The sequence below is a fragment of the Carcharhinus amblyrhynchos genome, chromosome 35 (assembly GCF_965287045.1).
Source record: "Carcharhinus amblyrhynchos chromosome 35, sCarAmb.v2.hapA, whole genome shotgun sequence".
Taxonomy (NCBI): domain Eukaryota; kingdom Metazoa; phylum Chordata; class Chondrichthyes; order Carcharhiniformes; family Carcharhinidae; genus Carcharhinus; species Carcharhinus amblyrhynchos.
In genome coordinates, this window is record NC_137358.1 from 327,391 (window position 1) to 355,280 (window position 27,890).

General features: G+C 41.5%; 2 protein-coding genes across 3 annotated transcripts in view; one reads left to right on the forward strand and one right to left on the reverse strand.

Annotated features, from left to right (window-relative positions):
- On the forward strand, positions 1-27,117 carry LOC145361761 (GTPase KRas-like). Of its 2 annotated transcripts, none has more exons than XM_080217715.1 (5): positions 1-201; positions 6,153-6,282; positions 8,734-8,912; positions 13,396-13,555; positions 22,408-27,117. In XM_080217715.1, exons 2-5 carry the CDS (start codon positions 6,172-6,174, stop codon positions 22,522-22,524), a joined length of 567 nt encoding a protein of 188 aa, XP_080073841.1. In that variant the 5' UTR covers positions 1-201; positions 6,153-6,171; the 3' UTR covers positions 22,525-27,117. The 2 variants fall into 2 exon arrangements, with proteins under 2 accessions (XP_080073841.1, XP_080073842.1); XM_080217716.1 differs by lacking the exon at positions 1-201 and adding an exon at positions 357-426.
- The window catches only part of LOC145361772 (uncharacterized), a 98,845-nt gene that overhangs the window by 39,618 nt on the left and 31,337 nt on the right, over positions 1-27,890 (reverse strand). The window lies entirely within an intron of this gene.

A 27,890-nucleotide genomic window follows, 5' to 3' on the forward strand; every position in this document is an offset into this window, starting at 1 on the left:
TGCATATTGTTACATTGTGGCCGTGTAGGGAAATTAACAACAATGTAATTCGGCAGTGGATTGATTCTGGGGTTGAAACATAAAGGTTTATTTTCAATCATATTCACCTAAATAGCTTTTTGTTTGGGTTCTAAAATCTAAATCCGTCTTTGAGATTAAGAAATAAGGAAGGGACGTAGACGATTTCCTTGTGTTTGTATGGTAAGTTCTACACACCCTGATCCTGGGATACTGTTTAGTTCTGTTGCCATTTCTCTATATTTGCAGTCAGTTTATCCTCACAATCACCCTCTGCTCACAGTAGATCGTGTACATAGAAAATTATTTCAGGTGTGCCAATGTTTGTCACTTACAGCAAGTGAAAGAAATCTGTTTCTTGTTGATTATCGTTCTCTGTCCAGCATTGGCAAGCCTTGTTCAATTCAGGTAAGCAAGCTTGAGTTTACAGGGATGTATTTATAATTCTTAATACACTACATCTGCTGTTCATGATGCAGCCGTGTGTACTTTGGGGAGATCAAACACAGATCGTGCGATTGCATGCTGACAGCATTTAATTTATGCAGCAGCTTCTAATGTTATGAAACATCCCAAGATAAAACAGAATTTGAACCCCAAAGAGATATTGTGATAAATATGTAAAATCTTGGTCAAAGAGGTGGTTTTAAGGAGAAGGGAGGTGGAGGGATATGTGGAGATAATTAGAGTTTAGAATCTAGGCAGCTGATAACACAAATATTTAAAAATCAGGGGGAACAAGAGGTCCAAATCAGAGTGGTGCAGAGTTATTTGAGGGTTGTCGCGCTGGAAGAAATTACAAAGATAGAGAAGACTTTTACCAATGTGGGATTTTGAAAACTGGAATGTTGCTGGACTGGGTAATAGAAGAATGGGATTTGATGTGCAGGAGTGTTCTGGATGAGTACCAGTTTATAGAAAGTGGAAGAAAGGATGGCTAGGAGTGTGTGGGAATAGTCAAGTCTGGGGTAAGGCAGGGATGAAGGCTTCAACTGCAGATAAGCTGATATGGATAGAATCAAGTAATATTACAAATGGAAATAATTGATGGACAGGATATGACACCCTTTTGCCTTCTACTTATCAATCCTTCTGTCATTTAAATCACAACAGAATGGTTGCAGTTCAGAAGGCGGCCATTTGGCCCAATGTGTCTGCACTGCTCTCCCAATCAGCAATTCCTTAGTGTTATTCCATTGCCTTCTCCCAGTAACCCTGCATATTATTCCTTTTCGGATAATCTAATTCCTGTTTGAATCTGCATCTAGTGCACACTCAGTGCATTCCAGACCTTAACCAATTACTTCAGCTCTGTGCCCTATTGTTCTTGATCCTTTCACAATTGGGGAGAGTTTTTCTCTGTATCTGCTCTATCCTGACCCCTTTTTGATTTTGAATACTTCTACCAAATCTCCTCTCAACCTTCTTTTCTCCAAGAAAACTGTCCCAACATCATCTCATCCTGGAAGCGTTCTTGTGAATCCTTTCTGCACTCCAGCCTATTGCAGTTCTTATCCTTTGTTCTGTGTGTTTAACTGCACCACTCTTCCCTACTTGCTATGTACTTTTCAATACAAAAGGATTTAGCTTCCAATTCCAATGAAATGTTATTTACAAGGGCTAGGGATCTTTGTCACTTTCCTTTGGCCAGCTGCGTATATACTGTTTATCACAGAACAAGGGCTACTGTGGTCACTTTCAGGCTGCTGCATGTTTGTCCAATGCACAGCTTGGTAGGAGCATTGGTCATTGGCCTGAAACATTTAACTAGTTGTTGTCTGACTTCATAGAATCCTTACAGTGCAGAAGGAGGCCATTTGGTTCATCAAGTCTGCACTGACCACAATCCCACCCAGGCCTTATCCCCATCACACCATGCATTTAGCCTAGCTAGTCCAACCCTCACATCTTTGCACTGTGGGAGGAAACCGGAGCACCCGGAAGAAACCCACACAGGCACCAGGAAAACATGCAAACTCCACACAGACAGTGAGTGACCCAAGCCAGGAATCGAATCTGGGTCCTTGGCACTGTGAGGTAACAGTGCTAACCACTATGCCACCATGTTGCCCTTTTTTAAAAATAAAGCATTGACCAGAACAACTCCTGTCTGAACTGTACCCTCTGGTTTAGAAATCCCATCCCTCGAGATCAGTTCATCAGTCTCTCTTATTTCTTGGTGGCCAGAATTAAATGCATCATTCAAGTTGCGGCCTGACCACACCAGGTCAGGGGTGGTTTTATGTTTGTTGTGAAACATAGATTTAATGATAAAGATTCACAGTTGACTTACTGAAAGTTTTTGTTAAATTTACAGTGTTCTGGCTGATACTTTGACATCTAAATGGTTTTGACTCTTAATCTTCTAGGTGATCTCATAGAAACTTATAAAATTCTAACAGGGTAGATTCAGAAAGGTTGTTCCCATGGTGGGGGAAATCCAGCACTAGGGGTCATAGTTTGAGGATAAGGGATAAACCTTTTAGAACTGAGGTGAAATTTCTTCACCCCCAGGGCGGTGAATATGTGGAATTCATTACCACAGTGTGGTTGAGGCCAAAATGTTGTTTGATTTCAAGAAGAAATTAGGTATAGCTCTTGGGGCTAAAGGGATCAAAAGATAGGGGGAAGGGGGGGGGAAATCAGGATATTGATTTTTTCCCCCCCTCAAAGATCAACCATGATCAAAATGAATAGTGGAGCAGGCTCAAAGTGCCGAATGGCCTCCTCTATTTCTATGTGAGTTGTCAGACTTTGTAGAATTTCAGTTAAATTCAGAATGTGGAAATAGTGCAGTCACAGGCATTGCTGTGACGTAGGAGCTCTGTTGGTTAACTGGAAAGGTTTTGTAATATATTTGTGGTTTCATGTCTGTTGTGAAATATAGACTTAGTGATAAAGATTTACAGTTGTCTTGCAACCAGTTATCTTTTCTAATATGCATAATTAGGAGCCATTGCCCATTTAAAGGGATGGCTTCATCATGATTAAGTATGAATCTGCAACAGCTCAGACAAAAGGAGATAGGTCCAGCTCCGAAGCTGTGCTGAGTTAGCCAAACCAGAACATGGGAAGTTACAATTGGTTTCCAGGTTTTGGAGGAGGGAATAAGCTGAGCTTTCTGCACCAGACTGCTGAATAGTAACTCTTGGATAGAAGTGCTTGTCTGGGATTGCTGGATGAAAATTGAGTTTTTCAGTTGCTTGAGAAAGCCAATAACATTGGCACAGATTTTGGTTTTAAAGTTCTAACTTGATTCTGATGCCTAAGCAGCTTTCTGGGAGAGAGTGTTTGGAATTTCCACATCCATGTGTTTCCTGATTGGCCTAGTTCTCATTTAAGGTCTAACACAGAAGTACAATTTTCCAGATGCTGACAGCAGCACAGTGGTTAGCACTGCTACCTCACAGCAGCAGAGACCCGGTCTGATTCTTGGCTTGGGTCATTGTCTGTGTGGAGTCTACACATTCTCCTCGTGCCTGCATGGGTTTACTTCAGGTGCTCAGGTTTCCTCCCACAGTCCGAAAGATGTGTTGGTTAGGTGCATTGGCCATGCTAAATTCTCCCTCAGCGTAATCGAACAGATGCTGGAGTGTGACAACTAGGGGATTTTCACAGTAACTTCACTGCAGTGTTAATGTAGGACTACTAATGACACAAATAAAATTTTAAACCCTTTAAAAATTTGAAACACACAGCCGGTCAGGCAGAACTGAGAGTAATAAAAACAGAATAAATAAGTTGATGATCTTTCATCAAAGAATGTACCCTAATTAGGTTTTCTGGCCTTGGTTTACCTGTCGCTAGGTGATGGGCCAGGCTGCTAGTAGACAGAAGTACTAACCACTGTGCCATCGTGCCATGTCTTCTTGCAATAAAGGCCAGTATACAATTTGTCTTCCTAAGGCTGCAGCTGTATGCTTACTTTCAACGACTTGTGTACTAGGATACTTAGGTCCTTTTGTACATTGACATTTCCCAATCTATCACCACTGATATAATACTCTGCCTTTCTTCTTCTCCATCCAAAGTAAATAACATTAAATTTATCCACATAATACTGCATCTGCCATGTAATTGACCACGCACTCAACTTATCTAAATAACTTTGAAATCTCATAACATTCTCTACAATATTTATATTCCCACCAAGTTCCATGTCGCCAGCAAACCCGCAAATACTATTTTTGGTTTCTTCATCCAAATCTTTGATTTATATTCTGAGTAGCTGGGCCCCAATTCCCAAGTCGCTGTCTGCCATTTTGAAAAAGACCCATTTAGTCCTACTCTCTACTAATTCTCAATGCATGCCAATATGTTACCCCTAGTCCTATGCATTATAATGCATGTTAACCTCTTATGTGGGACTTTTATAAAAATATTACTGAAAATCCAAATACACCACCTGGTTTGCCCTTATCTCTTCTAGTTATGTCCTCAAAAAAAAACTCCAGTAGGTTTGTCAAACATGATTTCCCTTTCATAAATCCATGCTGACTTGTCTAAAACCCTGTTGATATTTTCTAAGGGTCTTGTTATCATATCCTTTATAATACACTAGCATTTCCCCTATTACTGATTCTGAGCTAACCGGACTATAATTCCCTGCTTGGGAGATAAAATTGGGTAAATCTTCTGGCTGCTCACGTTTGAATTTAAGTTATTGGCTAAAGTGACCTAAGTAGATTTCTGTCCACCAAAGATGTTGCATTGGAGTTTCAAAGAATGAGAGGTGATTTTATTGAGACATTTAGGATTCTCAGGGGGCTTGATAGGTAAATACTGAGAGGTTGTTTTTCCCTTGTTTAGGACCAAAAGCAGGATAACGGATATTGGGGAAAAGGCAGGGAAGTGGAGTTGCGATGAGATGGAGATGAGCCATGATCATATAGAGTGGTGGAGTGAGCTCGAAGGGATGAATTCCTACTTTTGCTCCTAATTCATATGTTCCTATTACCTCAGAGTAAGGGAGCACCTACTTAAGCCAGAGATGAGGAGGAATTTCTTCTCCAATGGTGGTGAATCCATGAAATTCTTAGCTGGATCATTGTGCCTAAGGGTATAGAACATAGAACACTACAGCACAAACAGGCCCTTCAGCCCACAAGTTGCGCCGATCATATCCATACCTACTAGGCTTATCTATAACTCTCAACCCTATTAAATCCCATGTACTCATCCAGAAGTCTCTTTTAAAAAACCCCAGCAAGTTCACCTCTACCACCACCGATGGCAGCCGATTCCACTCACTCACCACCCTCAGTGAAAAACTTACCCCGACATCTCCTCTGTACCTACTTCCCAGCACCTTAAACCTGTGTCCTCTCATAGCGACCATTTCAACCCTGGGAAATAGCCTCCGAGAATCCACCCTATCTATACCTCTCAACATCTTATAAACCTCTATCAGGTCGCCTCTCAACCTTCGTCCCTCCAAGGAGAACAGACCTAGCTCCCTCAACCTATTCTCATAAGGCAGGCCACCCAATCCAGGCAACATTCCTGTAAATCTCCTCTGCATCCTCTCAATAGCTTCCACATCCTTCTTGTAGTGAGGCAACCAGAACTGAGCACAGTACTCCAAGTGGGGTCTGACAGGGGTCTTATGTGAGTGCAAGGATCACATCCCCAGTTTTGAATCTGAAGCACTGTTAATTAAAAGCTAACATATCCCAACACATTGTTTTGAGCTGAGTCAAGGGGGAAGAGGAGAAGTTGGGAAACAGTCAGTTGAATTTGACACACAAGCAAAATACTGTGAATGCTAGAAACCTGAAATAAAAACAGAAATTGCTGGAAATGCTCAGCAGGTCCAGCAGAACTCTGCTGAAAGCTCACAGACATGAAATGTTAACTGTTGGTCTTTCCATGTATGCTGTCAGACCTGATTCAATTTGAATTTGTTTAATTAGAAATTGGAGGATATCCTGGGTTGTTGGAGAATCCATTTTAGAACAACTGTTTGACAATATCAAAGCAACTAAGATTCATTTTAAAAGGATCAACTAGATTGATATTCCTGAAAGAACATTTACTATTTGTATTATTAACTGGTTCTGAACAAATAAATCAGCGTTGTGGGTGACTTTCATACTGTTTTACTAATGATATTGCCTGCTTTTATTTTGTTCCAGTTGCTAGATTCACAGGAAGATGACAGAATATAAATTGGTGGTGGTAGGAGCTGGTGGTGTTGGGAAAAGTGCTCTGACTATTCAGCTGATACAGAACCATTTTGTAGATGAATATGATCCAACCATAGAGGTAAGGCAAAAAGAAATTTTTTTAAAAACTCTACCTTGGGGGCAAGTGTGATCTAGGCAGTGAATAACTGAGGAGCTACATACAAACGGAGAAATGAATCATGTATTTAGCTTTAATATTTATGTAATATTTTACCTTGCATCCTAAAGAGCAGGTAGAGTAATACTGAAAATGGGTAATAAGTTATGTCATTAAGCACTCTTTCTTTCTCTCTCTCTTTCAACTTTTTCGCAGCCTGAGAGTGCATAGGTGAGACTTTTGTCTGCTTCTGTAGTTAATTATTCCTGGAACAGGTCACCAGGGGCTTGAAGAGCACAATACCACATCAAGCATTGTCACAAACACACACAAGTTAAGGGACAAGTTAGTGTGGCCAATCCATCCAATCTGCATGTCTTTGGACTGTGGGAAGGAACTGGAGCACCCAGCAAAAAAATACACAGAGACTGGGAGAAAGTGCAAACTCCACCTGGACAGACACCCAGGCTGGAATTGAACCCATGTCCCTGATGCTATGAGGCAGCAGTGCTAACCACTCCACCATCCTGCCACCCAGTTAACATTCTGACCACTATTGGCAAGCTGAATTGTTATTTAGTGATTTTTAATTTAGTTACTTCAATTGATGCTGATAGGCCAAACAAATATTCAGATTTTCTGCTGGACCTTTTTTAAAACATAAGCAGTTTTTGGAGTGATTCATAGCTCGTGGTCAATCAGCTATTGCTTAAGAATTGGTTCAGGATATGATTAAAAATGGGGAATGAAGGAAGCATCTAAGATGCTTGTGTTATAATTAATAAGTGTTGAACTTACAATTAAAGTTAAGTGGGAGACACACAGATGGGTCAAACATGAGTAATGCAATAATTTCTCTAGTATTTGTTGTTATTTATGTATGAGCTGGAGATTACATTTAAATGCAGTCTGTAATGATGACTGGTGGCCCTTTCTTAATATTATTTATAAGAGGTGCACTCATCATTGAAGGTTATTTACTGGTACATTCAATGGTTTGAAAGAAACAATCTAATGTGCAACTTGCAACCCTGAAAACATTAACTAATGAAACTTACAGAATTTGTATCCTAGTTTCATAATGGAAGCAACTACAATTAGTTGGCCAAGTGAGCAAATGAGAATACTTATTACTGAAACCACATAAGCTTTCAGCCCCTTGCTGATGCCAGTATCTATTTCTAGCCAAAACTGCTGTCATTTGAGTTGCACTGAATATCCTCTGCATGCTGCACTGTTTGGGAAATTGTGCTCTGATAGTTGAACTGGTTAAGTCAGGGTAGGTAATCTTGTGTTTGAACCAGATTCCGAGGAGTTATTTGTGCAGGGTGAATGTAGGGGTGCGATGGTAGAGTCAATACTCTGGGGAGATAGACAAATAGACGGCAAGAAAATGGGTGTTTAGTTCATCGACAAGTTTGCATTTATATAACACCTTTTAACATAAAATGCTATGCATCATTTCTAGATATGTAAAGAAAATAGACGTTCAGTCAAGAGAGAAAAGTTCAGGAGGGTGACCAAATTTTAGTCAGAAATATTTTTCTGACTCCTTAAAGTTGAAGTGGGAAGTCGAGAAGGGATTTAGGGATGCAAGTTCAAACATAGGATTTCAGTCGCTGTAAGTATGGCTGTCAATGTTGTGGTGAAACAGGTGGGTGAGGTTAACAAGAAATAGTTGTAAATTCTAAGATAAATAGGCTTTTTGACTTAATCTATCTAATCTAAGATTGATTGACAATTTCTAGTTGGGAGTTTGATTTCCCGTTGTGTAAGAATACTTCTATTGCTAAATGTTCTAAATCTCTTATGTTTAATCTCAAACTTATGGAACCTTTTTCTAGATATTTCAATTAATAGTAATAGAATTACTAATAAGGAATCAGTGTTGAGTTTGTAGAGCTGGAGAAGTTTATGGAGATAAGATGTAATGAAGATGAGAATTTTAAAATTGAGGAATGCAATAATTGCAAGGTGGGTAAGATGCAACAAGCTTTGCAAATCGCTAAATTACAATTTAAAAAAATTTTTGTGGTGTAGTACCCAGATGCTGGGAGTTGGATCTTACCTGGGAAAAGATGTTTGTCAACAAAAGCAGGCAGCTTCTGAACGACAAGCCCGAATGGCCCTGAGAAAGATCTGCTACTCTGACACCTGCACAACTTTAGTAATGGACATAACATGGAAATAACTGGGGAAGAAATTTCACGAAAGAAACCTGGAAAATGTTTGAAAATTTCAAACTCAAAAGAGACTTCAGTTGAGATGGTTAAGATTGTGGACTTCTTTCTAACTTCTCTCAACAATTTTGATTGGTTTTGTTTAGCTTATGCACTATTAATTGGGCAAGGTGAAGCAAATGGGAGTCAGTTAGTGGTAAAAAACATTATTATGACTTGATTACACCTTTGTTTTAATCCTTCTCTTGTATAGGATTCCTACAGGAAACAGGTGGTTATTGATGGGGAAACATGTTTATTAGATATTCTGGACACAGCGGGTCAAGAGGAGTACAGTGCTATGAGGGATCAATACATGCGAACGGGCGAGGGCTTTCTCTGCGTCTTTGCTATCAATAATACCAAATCCTTCGAGGATGTCCATCTGTATAGGTTAGTATTTTATATAAGTATCAGAAAAGAAGAAAACTGACACCAGATTTGTATCTCTTCAACCCAAACACAACCAAGAAATACATTTTTTTGTAAAGCGCACAACAAAAGGTTGGGGAATATTAAAGTTTAAACTCCTTTAGTTTTATGGTATTTCCTATTCTTAAGATTAACTCTGTCATCTGTTGAAGTACACACTTGGCTATGAAATAAATTTGAGTCAAAGTTGCCATTTTCAGTACTTCTAGTGGGGAAAAATAAACTTTTATTCGAGGTTCACGTAGATGAACATTTTGCAAAGGATTTCAAACTTTGGAACAAAGAGAATGAAAAAAATTACTCCCAAAACTAGAAACTTATATTAGGGGTGGGCTAAATGGAACTGAACTTGTTCTGATTGGAGAAACTGTGAAAAGCATAGAACGGGATTTTCCAGCTCCGCTCACCCTGAAATCAGAAAATGCTGCTCGAGGTCAACAGACCTTTCCACGGCGCACCCCCCCAACCCACCATGATTCCTGTGGCAAGTGGAACGGGAAAATTCACCCCATAATCTAGAAATACAGGAACACTCAGTCAGATCATGGTTGATTTGCAACCTTTATCCATATATGGTATGGTATGCTTGCCTTTAATGGACGGGATATAGAGTATAAAAGCTGGGGTCTGATGTTGCAGCTGTATAGAACGCTGGTTAGACCAGGATGTTGCCTGGTATGGAATGTCTTAGCTACGAGGGGAGATTGGGTAGACTGGGGTTGTTCTCCCTGGGAAGATGGAGAATGAGGGAAGATGGAGAATGAGGGAAGACCTAATAGGGGTGTACCAAATTATGAAGGGTATAGATAGGGTGAGCAGTGGGAAGCTTTTCCCCAGCTGAGGTGACAATCGCAGGGGGTCACAGGCTCAAGGTGAGAAGGGCGAGGTAAAACTCCAATATCAGAGGGACGTTTTTTTACTCAGAGGGTGGTGGGGGCCTGGAATGCACTGCCACTTAGGGTGGTGGAGGCAGACACACTGGCATCGTTTAAGAATGACCTGGATAGTCACATGAGCAGCCTGGGAATGGAGGGATACAAACGAATGGTCTAGTTGGACCAATGAGCGGCACAGGCTTGGAGGGCCGAAGGGCCTGTTTCCTGTGCTGTATTGTTCTTTGTATATCCATGTTTGCCCTATATCCTTACTACTTTTTAATTAACAACTGTCTGTCCATATCATTTAAATTTATAAGTGAACTAACATCAATTGCTATTTGTGGAAGACAAACAGCTACCATTCCTTATACGTAAACATTTTCATTCATGAACATCTGGCTGTAATTTATCTGACTCCTCCCCAACCAGCAGATCCTTCTAAGGTGTAGTGCTCAGAATTGCTCATGTTACTCATGGTAAGCTATTACAAACCCAGGGCTTTGTACTTGCTGTACTCTGAAAAATACTGATCTAAAGGACCCAAGTGGGGGCTATGATCTGCACGTGGGTCATGGGAGTTTTGCAAACAGGACATCAGATATCCTGCTCTTAAAAAAAAAACCTCGGATGTTTTGCGGTCCTTTCCAAAACATCACAAGATGTTTTGTGATCAAAGTGGGATGTTCTGTTCACAGTGGTTAGTAGTGCTGCCTCACAATGCCAAGGACCCGGATTCAATTCTAGCCTCAGGTCACTGTCTGTGTGTGGAATTTGCACATTTTCCCTGTGTCTATGTGGGTTTCCTCCCAAAATCCAAAGAGGTACAGGTTAGGTTGACTGGCCATGCTAAATTGACCTAATGTCACTGGTTTAGCAGGGTAAGTGTGTGGGGTTAGGGGAAGAGGGCCTGGGTGGGATTGTGGTTGATGCAGACTTGATGGGCTGAATGGTCTCCTGCATTGTGGGGATTCTATGGATTCAGTGGTAGCGTGCATTTTGTAGAAAATGGTATGACGAGAATCTCTCAACTCACATGATGACATAGCCAGCATGAGGAAAAGCTTAAAACTGCCCGATGCAATTCAAGTTTGGTGCACTTTATAAAAGAAAAGATAAGGTGAATGTTTAAATGTACAGTAAATCCCATTTAGATTGCAACTTGCTTGGTCACTGGGTCAAGAGGGGTGGCCATTCTGTAAAAGTGAGCCATCGGGGGGAAAAATGTTTGAAAACCACTGATCTCGATGTAAAGACCTTTTTTTGTATAGGCTGTTGATGACATTTGATCTAAGGATCCACTGCTTTCAGCTTTTCACCATGTTGAAAATATTCTGTTCTATTGCTATTCGTTTTGGGGCTAAAATGTACGTCGTTTTCCTTACTTGAAATCTTATTAAACACAGTTCTCCCCGATCATTTAATCTCAATAGCTTGTAATTTTATGCTCCCATCTATGTTGCTTGAATTGTCATTATCTCTGTCATCAGTAAATTTGGATATGTTGCTTTCTATTCCATTTATCTAAGACATAAATATGGGTATAGTTAAGGCCCAAACACAGATTTTTGTGATAAAATTACCTGCCTGTTACCCCAACACTCAGTCTACCCATTCAGCCCATTGGGAAAAGTTTCATTGAGATATCTGTGATGCTCATATCTTTTTAAAATCCTGATTATTTGTCACTCTTTATTGCCATTATTTTCTTCATTACAGGTATTTTGCTTGAATGGTCTAAGGTATTCAATAATGCTACAAAGCACATGGACAGAAGTAGATTTACACTTAAACTCAAAGTGTAATTGTACACAAAGCAGAAATGTTTTTGATGTGGAGATGCCGGCATCGGATTGGGGTAAACACAGTAAGAAGTCTCACAACACCAGGCTAAAGTGGATAGAGCTGTGAAGAAGGCTTATAGTGTGTCAGTGTTTATTAACAGGAGTTTGAGTTTAAGAGCCGTGGGGTTATGCTGCAACTATACAGGACCCTGGTGAGACCACACTTGGAATATTGTGTGCAGTTCTGGTCACCTCACTATAAGAAGGATGTGGAAGCACTGGAGAGAGTACAGAGGAGATTTACCAGGATGTGCCTGGTTTGGAGGGTAGGTCTTATGAGGAAAAGTTGGGGGAGCTGGGACTTTTCTCTTTAGAGCGGAGGAGGATGAGAGGCGACTTAATAGATGTTTATCAGATGATGAGGGCAGTAGATGGAGTGGACGTTCAGAAACTATTTCCTCGGGTGGATGTAGCTGTTACTAGGGGGCATAACTATAAGGTTCATGATGGGAGATAGAGGAGAGATGTCTGAGGTAGATTCTTTAGTCAGAGTGGTTGGGGTGTGGAATGCACTGCCTGCTGTGATAGTGGAGTCGGACACTTTAGGAACTTTCAAGCAGTTATTGGATAGGCACGTAGAGCACACCAGAATGATAGGGAGTGGGATAGCTTGATCTTGGGTTCGGACATAGCTCAGCACAACATCAAGGGCCGAAGGGCCTGTATTGTGCTGTACTGTTCTCTGTTAAAGTCCAGTAGGTTTATTTGATAGCATAAGCCACTAACTTTTGAAGCGCTGCTCCTTCATCCCACTCACCTGATGAAGGAGCAATGCTTCAAAAGCTAGTGGCTTGTGCTACCAAATAAACTTGTTGAAATTTAACCTGATGTTATGAGACTTCTTACTGGAAATATTTTTCCCAGAGTCTGCAACAGGTGCCCATCAAACAACCATGCTTTTTATCCACCACTCATTTGGACATCAGAAATATAGCACACAAAAGCCCATTTTCCCCCTCAATTTGCTCTTTAGTTTCTTACTGATCCCTGTCCTGTCTGGAGTAGCTTACTCAAATAAATATTCTTGTGTAAGCCCTGACAGTGATTGTGCTCAGATTATTTAGTCCCGGAGAGAAACATGGACAAACTCAATCCTCTCCTCAGTGTCCGTCCACAAAGACATGTACTTTTTATATTGCAGTAGAGAGGAAAAAAGATTTCCCCCATCAATTTTGTGGTGCCAAGGCCAATTGTAGCACTGCAGTTATTTTCTAGCTCAACACAGACCAGGGATCAAGCTGGGAATTTTCTTGTGTCTGGGTCTGAACTGCATTAGGGTTGTCAACTAAGCCATTGCAGGATTTAGTGTTTGTTGCTTTTCTTGTGCAAGTGATTGTAGTATATGTGGTTTATAGTGATAAAAAGTAAAGCCACCATAGGCTTCTCAAAGGGGAGAGAGTTAACTGGTAGTGATTTAACCTGAGGCCCAATACACCTTCATCGAGTGGCAAGGTTCAGAAGGCAGGCTTTCATTAATAACCTCAGCCAGTATGGGAACTGAAGCCGTGCAGTTGGTGGCACTCGGTGTCGTGAACCAGCTGTCCAGCCAACTGAACTAACACGCCCCTGATTTGTAGTAATATGGTACTGATTAACCTATATTTTGATGTATTTGCTCCAAATGTACTTAAAGAGAAAGCATTCAGTAATTGTTTTATTAACTATTAGTTTAGTAAACAGAATACAAAAAAAAATTCCATAGACTTACCTTTTTATCTTTTACAGAGAGCAGATTAATCGAGTGAAAGATTCCGATGATGTTCCCATGGTACTGGTTGGAAATAAGTGTGACCTTCCATCACGGACAGTGGACACAAAGCAAGCACAGGAACTAGCAAAAAGTTATGGAATCCCATTCATAGAAACTTCAGCCAAAACTAGACAGGTACAAAGCCATTTTTGTGTGAGTGTGGGAGTAGGTGGGTGTATTCAAATTAGGAACAGGAGTAGGCCGTTTGGTCCCTTGAGCCCGCTCTGCCATTCAATAAGATCATGGCTGGTCTGAATGTAACTTCAATCCCATATTCTTGCCCATGCCGATAACCTTTCACTCCCTTGGTAGACAAGAACCTATACAGCTCTGTTTTAAAAATACTCAAAGACTCTGCTTCCATTGCCTTTTAGGAGGAGAGTTCCAGAGACTCACCACCCTCAGAAAAAAATTCTCATCTCTGTCCTAAAGGAGTGGCCTCTTATTTTTAAACAGTGACCCCTAGTTCTAGATTCTTTGACAAGAGGAAACATCCTCTCCACATCCACCTTGTCAGCACCCCTCAGAAAATGTTTTAATCAAGTTACCTTTTATACTCTTCTAAACTGTAGTGGATACAAACCTAATCTCTCCAATTTTTTCTCCTAAGGCAGCCCACCAATTCCTGACATTAGTCGAGTAAACCTTCTCTGAACTGCTTCTAATGCATTTACATCTTTCCTTAAGTAAGGAGATAGCCATCATGTGGAGTTGCCGGCATTGGACTAGGGTAGGCACAATAAGTAGTCTCTCAACAGCAAATTAAAGTCCAACAGGTTAAAGTGTTATCAAATAAACCTATTGGACTTTAACCTGGTGTTGTGACACTACTTACTATAAGTAAGGAGACTCACCTTGTATACACTACTCGTTTGATGAGGTCCCCCATGCAAAACTTCTTGAGAAGGTGAGAGGGCATAGGATCCAAGGGGCTGTTGCCTTGTGGATCCAGAACTGGTTTGCCTGCGGAAGGCAGAGAGTGGTTGTGAATGGGTCTTTTTCTGATTGGAGGTCGGTCACCAGTGGAGTGCCCCAGGGATCTGTTCTAGGACCCTTGCTGTTTGTCATTTTCATAAATAACCTGGATGAGGAAGTGGAGGGATGGGTTAGTAAGTTCACCGATGACACAAAGGTTGGTGGTGTTGTGGATGGTCTGGAGAGATGTCAGAAGTTGCAGCGAGACATAGATAGGATGCAAGACTGGGCAGAGACGTGGCGGATGGACTTCAACGCGGATAAACGTGTAGTGGTCCATTTTGGCAGGTCCAATGGGATGAAAGAGTACAATATCAAGGGTAGGACTCTTAGCAGTGTTGTGGAACAGAAGGACCTTGGGGTCCGGGTCCATAGGACTCTTAAATCAGCCTCGCAGGTGGAGGATGTGGTCAAGAAGGCGTATGGTGTACTGGCCTTCATTAATCAAGGGATTGAGTTTAGGAGTCGGGAGGTAATGCCGCAACTTTATAAGACCCTTGTCAGACCCCACCTGGAGTACTGTGTGCGGTTCTGGTTGCCTCACTACTAGGATGTGGAAGCTATTGAGAGGGTGCAGAGGAGATTTACAAAGATGTTGCCTGGATTGAGAGGCATGCCTTAGGAAGATAGGTTGAGGGAGCTAGGTCTCCTCCCTGGAGAGACGAAGATTGAGAGGCGACCTGATAGAGGTTTATAAGATGTTGAGGTATAGATAGGATGGATTCTCGGAGGCTATTTCCCAGGGCTGAAACGGTCGCTACGAGAGGACACAGGTTTAAGGTGCTGGAGAGCAGGTACAGAGGAGATGTCAGGGGTAAGTTTTTCACACAGAGGGTGGTGAGTGAGTGGAATCGGCTGCCATCGGTGGTGATAGAGGCAAACTCACTGGGGTCTTTTAAGAGACTTCTGGATGAGTACATGGGATTTAATGGGATTGAGAGTTATAGATAGGCCTGGTAGGTAGGGATATGATTGGCACAACTTGTGGGCCGAAGGGCCTGTTGGTGCTGTAGTGTTCTATGTTCTATACTCCATACTACGCCAATGCCCTGTACAGCTGAAGCAAAACTCTCCACTTTTGTAATCAATTACATTCACAATAAATGACAACATTCTGTTAGGTTTTATAATTATGTGCTGTACCTGTATACCTTTTGTGATTCATGCAGTTGGACACCCAAATCCCTCTGCAATTTCTGACCATTTGAACAAGCATTTTTATTCTCCCTGCCAATATGGACAATTTCACATTTTCCCACATTATACTCCAGTCCTTTTGTAGCCTCCTTACACTCTTCAAGTTTACTTTCCTACCTATCTTTTTATTATCAGCAAATTTAGCAACCACACTTTCATTCCTTTTTATGCAAATTGTTACATAAATTGTAAAATGTTGCGGCTTGAGCACTGATCCCTATGGCACTTGTCACACCTTGCTGACCAGAAAAAGACCCATTTATGCTAACTCTGTTCCCTGTTAGCTTGCCAATTTTCAAACCATGTTAATATGTAATCCCCTACACAATGAGCTTTAACGGTGCACAATAACCTCTGGTGTGGCACCTTATTAAATGTCTTCTGGAAATCTAAATATAATACATTCACCAGTTCTCCTTTGTCCCAGCACATGTCTTGTCAGGCCTTGTCAGGCCTCATTTGGAGTACCCTTGTCAGGCCTCATTTGGAGTATTGTGCGCAGTTCTGGTCGCCTCACTATAGGAGGGATGTAGAAGCTATTGAAAGGGTGCAGAGGAGATTTACAAGGATGTTGCCTGGACTGGGAGGCATGCCTTATGAAGTTAGGTTGAGGGAGCTGGGACTCTTTTCCCTGGAGAGACGAAGGTTGAGAGGCGACCTGATAGAAGTTTACAAAATGTTGAGAGGGATAGATAGGGTGGACTCTCAGAGGCTATTTCCCCGGTTTGAAATGGTCGCTACGAGAGGACACAGATTTAAGGTGCGGGGAGGGAGGTTCAGAAGTGATGTTAGGGGTAAGTTTTTCACTCAGAGGGTGGTGAGTGAATGGAATCGGCTGCCGTCAGTGGTGGTGGAGGCGAACTCGCTGGGGTCTTTTAAAAGACTTCTGGATGAGTATATGGGGTTTAATGAGATTGAGGGTTATAGATAGGTCTGTAGGTTGGTAGGTGATGTGGTCGGCGCAACTTGTGGGCCGAAGGGCCTGTTTGTGCTGTAGTGTTCTATGTTCTATGTTCTATGTGTCTTAACATAAGAACATAAGAAATAGGAGCAGGAGTAGGCCATCTAGCCCTTCGAGCCTGCCTCGCCATTCAATAAGATCATGGCTGATCTGAAGTGGATCAGTTCCACTTTCCTGCTTTCTCCCCATAACCCTTAATTCCCCTGTCTGTCAAAAACCTATCTACCCGTGACTTAAATATATTTAGCGAGGTAGCCGCCACCACTTCAATGGGCAGAGAATTCCAGAGATTCACCACCCTTTGAGTGAAGAAGTTCCTCCTCAACTCTGCTCTAAACTGCTCCCCACCCCCCACTTTATCTTGAGGCTGTGTCCTCTAGTCCTGCTATCTTAAGCAGGAAGAATCTCTTTACCTCTACCCTATCCATCCCCTTCATTATCTCGTACGAGTCTCTAAGATCCCCCCTCATCCTTCTAAACCCCAACGAGTACAGACCCAGTCTATTTAGTCTCTCTTCATAGTCTAACCCCCTCATCTCCGGTATCAGCCTGGTGAACCTCCTCTGCACTCCCTCCAAGGCCAGTATATCCTTCTACAAGTGCGGTGACCAAAACTGCACACAGTACTCCAGGTGCGGCCTCACCAGTACCCTGTACTGTTGCAGCAAGACCTCCCTACTTTTATATTCTATCCCCCTCGCTATAAAGGCCAACATTCCATTCACCTTCTTGATCACCTGCTGCACCTGCAGACTGGGTTTTTGCAACTCATGCACAAGGACCCCCAGGTCCCTCTGCACCATAGCATGCTGCAGCTTTTCGCCTTTTAAATAATAATCCCTCCTACTATTATTTCTGCCAAAGTAGATAACCTCACACTTGCCAACATTGTACTCCATCTGCCAGGTGCTCGCCCACTCGCTCAGCCTATCCAGATCTCTCTGCAGACTTTCCACACCCTCCACGCAATTTGCTTTTCCATTCATCTTCGTGTCATCAGCAAATTTCGTCACCCTATACTCAGCCCCCTCCTCCCAGATCATCTATATAAATGGTAAACAGTTGAGGCCCCAGCACTGATCCCTGTGGCACTCCACTAATCACCAACTGCCAATCAGAATAGCACCCATTGATACCAACTATTTGCTTCCTATTAGACAGCCAATCCTCTATCCACGCTAACACCTTGCCCCCAACTCTGTGCACCCTAACCTTCTGTAGCAACCTTTTGTGAGGCACCTTATCAAACGCCTTTTGGAAATCTAAAAACACCACATCCACTGGTTCCCCTCTGTCTTCTGCATTAGTCACATCCTCATAGAAATCCAATAAATTCATCAAACACAACTTCCCCTTAACGAATCCGTGCTGCGTCTGCTCGATCAAACCATCCTTTTCTAGGTGCCTCGCTATTTCTTCTTTGATGACGGATTCTAGCATTTTTCCAACTGCAGACGTTAAACTAACCTGCCTGTAATTCCCTGCCTTTTGTCTGCTACCTTTTTTAAACAGCGGCATAACAATGCAGTCTTCAACAAAGAAGCCCAATAAATTGATTAAATATGATTTCCCTTTCACAAAAACATGTTGACTGTTCCTGGTTGCCTTGAATTTTTTTCCCCAAGTAACCTGCTATAACATATTTAATAATGGCTTCTAACATTTGCTTTCTTTGTCCCTCCCTTTTTGAAAAAGGAGTTACATTTGCTATCTTCCAATCTAATGGAATGTTGCCCGAATCTCTGGATTTTTGGGAAATTAAAACCAGTGCATCAACTATCTGATCAGACATTTGTTTCAAGACCTTAGGGTGAAGTCCACCCAGACCAAGGGATATCTCATAGACACATCTGTTCAATGCCATTTTCCTGGTGAAAGTGTGTGTACAAGAAAAAAAAAATCAAGAACTATATCTACGGTCAATGATAAATATTTTCCTTCCTTTCTCCTGTGCTTGAGACCTTGATGCCACTGCATAAATTACATTGTGCTGATACTCCTCTGAATTGATAATTAGTAAATCTCCTGTAGCCATTCTTACATCTAGGCTTGACATCTGGTTTCCAGTAACTAAGTGCTTAAAGTGACTGGTCGAGTTTTCCTGGAATCTTTCTATTTGCTCCAACCATTACTTAAGCACTACTTAAAAGAATGGTCATTTCTCTGCCCCTCACCTTGAATCTATGTCCCTTTGTGACCCTTCAATTAAGGGCAACAGTTGCTCCTTATCCACTCTGTCCATTCAGCCCACTGAGTCAGCACCGACTCTCAGAGCATTTTACCCCTGTAACCCCGCACATTTACCATAGCTAATCCATATAACCTGCATATCTTTTGATTGTGGGAGGAAAGCCAAGCAGACACAGGGAGAACGTGCAAATTCCCCACAGTCCTCTGTGGTAAAGAATTCCACAGATTCTGCAATCCCTGAGTTTTCTGCTGGATCTGGCTTTGCATGGTGGTTACCAAATGGCCTGGAGAGAACCTGCAGTGAGGTATTGCTACTTGTTATCTTCTCTTTGAGACATCACTCTAAATTAGCAGGTGATAAGAGCAGATGTAGTTATCCAGGGGAGGGGGAGAAGATGGGGGCAGCAGTTGAGATTATCAAGAGAATAAAGATGAAGGATAGTAATACTTGAGATTATCAAATTAGGGCAGTAGCTATGGTCTCAACATGTCTGTTCATAGAACCAGACTAATGTCTCTGGCTTGCCGAGAAAGAATACATGTCTGGGTGTCCTTCAAATTTGGCACCTGAATCTTCAGCCCCGAGTGATAATGGTTGGGCTATCAACCTGCTGCCTGCACCTCTGCATAACTGGCTGGATACCTCCACCATAAATATATAATTGGTGGACCAACACGTCATTGCATGTGGCCAGCCAACCCACACATTTGCTGTCCAAGCATTCATATTCCAAAATTCTGTTTACATTTTTCCACCTGTCTATCCATTCTGCTAAAATTCCTAGGATACTTTAAGGGGCAAGGGATGAGATTGTGGACCCTTTGGCTTTGATCTTTGGATCCTCACTGTCCACGGGGATTGCGCCAGAGGACTAGAGAGTGACAAATGTTGTTCCTGTCTTCAAGAAAGGAAATAGGAATGACCCTGGTAATTATAGGCCAGTTAGTCTTACTTCGGTGGTCAGTAAGTTAATGGAAAGGGTCCTGAGACATAGGATTTATGACCATTTGGAAAGATGCAGTTTAATCAGGGATAGTCAGCACAGGTTCATGAGGGTTAAGTCCTGCCTCTCAAATTTGATTGAATTCTTTAAGGGGTAACTAAGTGTGTAGACGAAGGTAGAGCAGTTGATGTAGTATTCATGAATTTTAGTAAGGCATTTGATAAGGTTCGCCATGGTAGGCTCATGAAGAAATTTGGCCAATTGGATAAGTAACTGGCTGTCTCGTAGAAGTCAGAGGGTGGTGGTGGTGGTGGAGGGAAAATTTTTCAGACTGGAGGCCAATTACCAGCAGTGTACCACAGGGATCATTGATGGGTCTTCTATTATTTGTGATTTTTATTAATGCCTTGGAAGAGGGGGCTGAAGGGTGGATTAGTAAATTTGCTGATGACACCAAGATTGGTGGAGTAGCGGATGAGGTGGAGGGCTCTTAAAGGTTGCAAAGAGACATTGATAGGATGCAGAGCTGGGCAGAAAAGTGGCAGATGGAGTTTAACCCTGATAAGTGTGAGGTGAGTCATTTTGGTAGGACAAACTTGAATGCAGACTACAGGGTCAACAGGGTTCTAAGGAATGTGGAGGAACAGAGAGATCTTGGGGTTCATATCCACAGATCTCTGAAGGTTGCCACTCAAGAGGATAGAGCCGTGAAGAAGGCTTATAGCGTGTTAGCATTTATTAACAGGGGGTTTGAGGTTAAGGGCCATGGGGTTATGCTACAACTATACCGGACCTTGGTGATACCACATTTGGAATATTGTGTGCAGTTCTGGTCACCTCACTATAAGAAGGAGGATGTGGAAGCATTGGAGAGAGGGCAGAGGAGATTTACCAGGATGCTGCCCAGTTTGGAGGGTAGGTCTTATGAGGAAAGGTTGAGGGAACTGGGGCTTTTCTCTTTGGAGTGAAGGAGAATGAGAGGCGACTTAATAGAGGTTTATAAGATGATGAGGGGATAGATAGAGTGGACGTGCAGAGACTATTTCCTCAGGTGGATGTAGCTGTTACTAGGGTGCATAACTTTAAGGTTCATGGTGGGAGATATAGGAGGGATGTCCGAGGCACATTCTTTATTCAGAGAGTGGTTAGAGTGTGGAATACACTGCCTGCTATGATAGTGGAGTTGGACACTTTAGGAACTTTCAAGCTGTTGTTGGATAGGCACATGGAGCACACCAGAATGATAGGGAGTGGGATAGCTTGATCTTGGGTTTGTTCATAGCTCGGCACAACATCGAGGGCCGAAGAGCCTGTACTAGAACATAGAACACTACAGCACAAAAAGGCCCTTCAGCCCACAAGTTGCGCCAATCATATCCCTATCTACCAGGCCTATCTATAACTCTCAATCCCGTTAAATCCCACGTACTCATCCAGAAGTCTCTTAAAAGACCCCAACGAGTTCGCCACCACCGACACAGCCGATTCCACTCACTCACCACCCTCTGAGTGAAAAACTTACCCCTGACATCTCTGTACCTACTCCCCAGCACCTTAAACCTGAGTCCTCTCGTAGCGACCATTTCAGCCCTGGGAAATAGCCTCCGAGAATCCACCCTATCTATACCTCTCAACATCTTATAAACCTCTATCAGGTCGCCTCTCATCCTTTGTCTCTCCAGGGAGAACAGACCTAGCTCCTTCGACTCATAAGGCATGCCACCCAATCCAGGCAACATCCTTGTAAATCTCCTTTGCACCCTTTCAATAGCTTCCACATCCTTCTTGTAGTGAGGTGACCAGAACTGCACACAGTACTCCAAGTGGGGTCTGACAAGGGTCTTATAAAGTTGCAGCATTATCTCCCGACTCCTAAACTCAATCCCTCAATTAATGAAGGCTAGTGCACTGTACGCCTTCTCGACCACATCCTCCACCTGCGAGACCGATTTTAGAGTCCTATGGACCCGGACCCCTAGGTCCTTCTGATCCTCTACACTGCTAAGAGTCCTACCCTTGATGTTATACTCCTTCATCCTATTGGACCTGCCAAAACAGACCACTACACATTTATCCACATTGAAGTCCATCTGCCACTTCTCCACCCAGTCTTGCATCCTATCTATGTCTTGCTGCAACTTCTGAACAGTACTCTGCTGTACTGTTCTATGTTCTAATCTGCCTATATATCTTGCCTTTTATAATCATCCTTGCTGTTGCCAAACCTACGTCTTTTGCGCTCAGCAAATGTTGCATTTCCTATATCCAAGTCAATGAGGCAATCTTGGTTTTGGTAATCCTGCTTATTGTCAGGTTTCAGGTTCAAGCCCTGTTCCAGACTGCCCCAGACAAGATCGAATAATGGTTTCAGCCTCTGAACATTAGGTTGACATTAGGCAGGATTGTGTCCAATTGAAGTAATTTCCTGCCACTGCTAATCCCTGCACTCTTTTACATCTTGCGGATCTTCTGGTCAGGAAGGGTAATGTATCATTTGCTGGATGTAAAAGTAGTGGAAAGAGTGGCTATCCTCATGCTACTGGGCATGGAAGAAAAAATACCCCAGTATTAACTACTATAGTTTGCCAATTCTAACCCTCCTTTAATCCAAGCACTGGCCTGTGTATTTATATACTCAACTGTATTGTAACTAAGAACTTGTTTTGTAAGCCTTGTTTTGTTTCTTATCCACCTCATAATTCACATCCTTGCAATTCCAGGGCGTGGAAGATGCATTCTATACATTGGTGCGAGAAATTCGCAAATACAAAGAGAAGATCAGTAAAAATGGTAAAAAGAAGAAAAAGCCCTCCAAAAAAAAGTGCATAATTCTTTAATAATGTGCAAGACTTGTGATCCAAAACTCCAAAGACTGTGTATCAGAGAAGGGAGAAAACAAATTGGAGCATATCTCCTCCCCACAAAGTGAACAAATGCAGAAAACTAGAAATGTTGCGGTTTTTGCTTTTTAAACATCCAGGTTCTCATTAATGTTGCAATTTATTTACAGTATGAAACAAAAATATAACTGTGGAACTATTCAGCTTTTGCAATGTAACATGGTGGTGAATATCTCAACACTGCCTTTTTAATTGGGACATTAAACATCTGTGAGAAAAATCAGCAGAACACTGGAATCCAAAGCTGGCATAAAAGGCTGATCTTCCTAATTATATAGAAAACACTTGCCCCACTATCTTTGCAGGTTCCAAACTTTTAATACAATGCAAGTTAAAAGTTGCTTAGACAGTTTCTACTATGTTCTGATGGTCTTAAGAAAACAAACATACGTAAACTCTTTGCTTCCGAAAGAAGAAATTAATGCACTGCATTGTGCAATCAGTGGCAGATAGTAAGCATTACATCATTTTAGCCTGTTGGGCTAAACACATTTTCTCCCATCCCACCGTATTATTTAGCACCTGCTACCCCACATAACAGATTCCACATAAACAAGCCTTGCATATTAATTGTGCTGATGCTATTGAAGGATATTAAATAGCTATGAAGTTTAATACAAATATGGTGAGAGCTAAATATCTTAGTTTTCGTGGGTACGATTTGGATATCCAGTAATTTAAAAAGAAACTGCAGTCTGATTTCAATGAAGACAGGTAGTAGATGTGAAAGTATATGTGGCTGTTTTTATGTATTTGTGCCAAATTTGTGAGCTGATTCAAAATGTTCTGGAAGATGGCTGGCTAGAAGATGCAGAGTTGGACTTAACTCCAAAGGGCCCTAGACACAGCTGATCTTTATTCCTGCTAATTGCAAGATTCACAGATCCTTCACTTGGATCAGTCAGAATGCTGCATCAAGACATATTGCCTCCAAAAACATGGGAGATGTAGGTCCATTCAGCAACATCCCTTTCTACAGATGCACAACTACTGAAAATTGTTCATGTTGGGAATAAAGTCAGACCTAAAATGTTTCTTCTTTTCAAAGGAGACATTTTTATAATGGGGGATAACAATGGACAGTTCTACTTAAACAGAGAAGACATATAAATCTTCAAATATCTAGTGAACAGCTGCCATCTGTAGTACGTTTCACATACCTTTAACCTCTACAAACGTAATAAAGCCATTTAAGATCAAACTGAACAAGATTCTTGTAAGAATATTCTACAAATGTTCCAATTTATTAATTCACATTAACTTCACCCAAAAATAATCAATAACTTATTTAGTAAATGTAAGTGATGCTTCACAAGAAGAAATACCTAATCTTCATGACAAGTCACAGTCTTTGATCTCTTTGACCATGTATCCATGTGAGGTGGAGAGCCAAAGAACTGGGAACTCGGTTTTTCAGAAAGTACATATTGGAGATGGGGAAATCACTTCCAACTGTTTGGCTGAATTTTTCAATTTACCAAATAAATTCCCTTTTGTATAACTGCATAACTAGTAACTCAATGAAAATCTGCAATTGTTCTTCATCCCGAGCAAAATTATAGTTGCTGTAGCCAATGGGGTATCTATAAACTCCGATTGTAAAAGATGTGATGTTGTGTCTCCTCCATTTGTGCATTAAATGATAATTATTGTGCAACTTTGGTCATCCCCTCCATATCCACTATATTGTCTGTAACTTGTTACTTAGTGTATCAACCATGTGATTTATTTCTCATTTAAATCTCCCAATGGACATAATACATTTGTGACTGGAGAATAACCAATTTATTTCACAGGCACCTGATGACAAGTGGCAAAAGATATTGGGTGAAATTTTCCTAAACAGGTGGTGGGTCTTGGGTGTGTGTGGGGACTTAATTAAATCCCCTAAAATTGAGCCTGCTTCCTCGGATCTGTCAGAAAATCAAGATAATTAAGAACTGTTTAAACCATACTCTGGGTTTAACAGCAAGGGCACCTGCTACCTGACATCACAGGAAGGTCAACCAGGTGAGTGCTTCGCAGAAAAAAAACTTGCACACTAAAATTGACAATGCTGATGAGGTTTTAATTGGTGAAACTGAAGAGCTCCAGCCAAGACCCAAGTGACTGGCTATTGTTCATAGCACCTCAACATTGAGAGAACGTTATTACTGCTTGACTGGTGATTTCCAACTTCTTGGAAGACATTTATCCAGCACTTCAGTCACCTTCAGCCACATGTACCTGCTACCAGCCTTCAGAACAGCATAGGAGCAGCTTATGTAGCTCCACCTTGCAACTCTGATGAAGGAAGCAGGAGCAACATGATCCTCTACAGGGCAAAAAGAATGGATACTCAGATCCAGCTGGAAGGAAGTGGACCTGCAATAAAGGTATACAAGCAGAGGTTCCTTTCCCTCAACATTTCAGAGCAACAGTGCCTCAGGTTCTCAAGGCAGGATGCTACTGATATCTTCAGCCTCCTGGAACAAGACCCCTGAGTGCAACATGTGGAAAGTGACTGATAAGCTGTGTGTCACTGGAGAAGCATTTCTCCCTCAACCTCACCTTCTGGATCTCTGCCTCTGGCTGCAAAGCAGTATTGGTGTTTATAATGGCTTGTACGGAGAGGAGGCAATTACAACATATTTAGAAGGTGACTGTGAGACATGGGTGTGTGAGGGAAATAAGTGTGAGCATTGGCTACTCAGATGGTGATGTAAGGTGCCTTCAAGGAGAGGAGCTGAGGAGTGCTGTGCAGGAGACTGCTGGGAAAGAATATGTGGGGCTCAGCCACTGGAATTGTTATGCCATTCATACCCTTATGAGATCCTGGATTTTCTTGACGTACTCTCCAAATTCGGGAGATATTGCTGCTGACTTCCTCAGCCACTTCCATCTATGCCTGCTTGGTTTGAGAAACTGGCCTCTTTCTCCCATCCTGCGGAGGTTCTAACCTCAATTCAGTCTCTCAGACTCCATAATAAGACCTCCAGGTAGGAGTGACAATCCAGAGCCTTCCTAGGTCTCCATTCCTGTGGTTGTTGAAGCCTCGAAAATCCAGATGTTGGTAAGCTATTTTAAACCATGCTGTGGTTCTCTTAAAAATACTTGGTGATAAAATGGACACATCATTCTGCCTACCTTTCGTGTTTGGCTAGGGAACCTGCAGGCGGGATACCAATGCATGGATCAATTAAAGAATTTGAACAAAGCTTGCTTTAGGATCAACCAGGTTATTGACCCATAAAATGATGTTGCTGTTTGGCCAGGAACTCATTTGGGAAAATTCCACCTATTGATCCAGTCAAGTCTTTCATTCTAACTTGATGGCTGATTTTTTAAACAGTCTACATTTAGATCCAAATTAGTCCATGCCCTAAAGTGAAGTTATTTTGAGAATATGATATCCATAGATACATGGAAACCCAGTTAAATCACTTTATGAAGAGGTGCTGGTGAGTTATTTGGATAACATGAGTTTTTTTTTATCTTAATATGATGTGATTGAAAAGGCAATGTTTAATGAATTGTTGCTAATGAAAAACCTTACAATGCATTTCGCCAATTTACGGAGACTTCATAACATGTAAAGAATTTCAATTTTTAGTCCTCTGCCACCATTCACTCAATTATACTATTTGTAACACAAGTGAAATATCTGTTTAAATCTCATTTTATTGTGCACATAAACAGATTAGAGGTGCCAACAGCCTGGACTAAATTCCTTTTTATATCCTTGTGGTGGTAGATTTCTATTTCGTTTGATTTACTCTTTCCCAAAAAACAGATGAACAATAGTTTAAGTTGGCTTTGCCATACTGTAATAGATTCCCCTCTCCCCAAGGAAAAATAATTTGGATTTTTAGGGTTTACTGCATTTTGAAATATTTCAGAGCTAATGAGAGTTTAAGTACCATTGTTACGGCAGCAAAGCTAGCAATTTTCCCAGCAAGTTAGATATGGTTTAGTAGTAGAATTTTTGGGCCACTGGAAAATAAACTTCCTGCTCTTCGAACCAAGCCACTATCTATTTTATAGCCACCTGATTTTCTGGATAAGGTGCTTATGTTTAACATTTCGCCCAAAAGATGACACCTATAAATTTAGCATTCCCCACACTCAGATGGCAGCATAGGTTTTGTGCTGTGCTGTTATGAGCCTTGAACCCACAGCCTCCTGACAATGTAACTTGATCCAAGCTGACTTTTAAGTTCAAGTGTCCTGCTGATCATTCTATGCAGCTACTGCTGTGATTTTTAATTACATTTTGGCTATTTTGAAAGAATATCACAATGTACATATTTTGTACATAAAACACCATTTATAAATCTGTAGAAATTGATAAGTGACTGGTGTTATGTGACAAATGTCTTTGTAAATTAAAACGTGGAATCCACTGTGTGTAATTCATTACCATCTTTTTAAATAAGACTGGGCGTAAGTTTTTTTTCTCTTTTTCCTGATTTTAAAATCAACTTTTCTTTAGGGATCTTTATAATCTAACAGCCCTGCAGCATAAGTGTAAATAAAGGATGCATTTGAAAATCTGCTTATTTCCCTCTGATTTTAAATTAACTGACCACATTCAAAATAGGTAGAGTCAATTCAGGGCACAGGCCATTTAGCCCATTGAATCCACACCAGCTGCCATGTCAGTCTCAATCTGCCGTTCCTCATAGCCCTGCAAGTTTATTTACAAATGACCATCAAATTTTCTTTGACAATCAATGTTTGTTTCCACTTCCACCACCCTCAGGGGCTGCAGGTTCCAGGTCATTATCACTCACTCTGTAAAAAATTCTTCCTGACGTTCACCCTGTATCTCTTGCTCAAAACCTTAAATCTTTGTCCTTCTAGACTTTGCATATCAGCTCATGGGAACAGTCTTTCTTTGTATTCAAAACTGTCATAATCCTGTACACTTTTATCAAATTTCACTTTCTCCAAGAACAGCCCCAGTCTTTGCATCTTAATCTTCTAACTAACACCTGTCCCATACCTGGGACCATTCTAGTAAATCTCCACTGCACCTGGCAAGATCTTCACATCTTTTCTAAAGTGTGGTAACCAGAATTGGATAGTTTTATATACAGGTTCGTTGTGCATGGCCTTGGCTTAAGATGTCAGAAGCACACTATGGTTTACAGGGCTCTCAACTTTGTCTGATCCACCTCCTGCACCTCTGCTCTTATCCCTTCCCCTCTCTACCAGAACCATGATAGTACTCCCCTTGTCCTCACTTCTCACCCCGCCAACCTCCACATTTAAAGAATCATCATCCAACAATTTCACCAATTCCAAATTGATGCCACCAAACA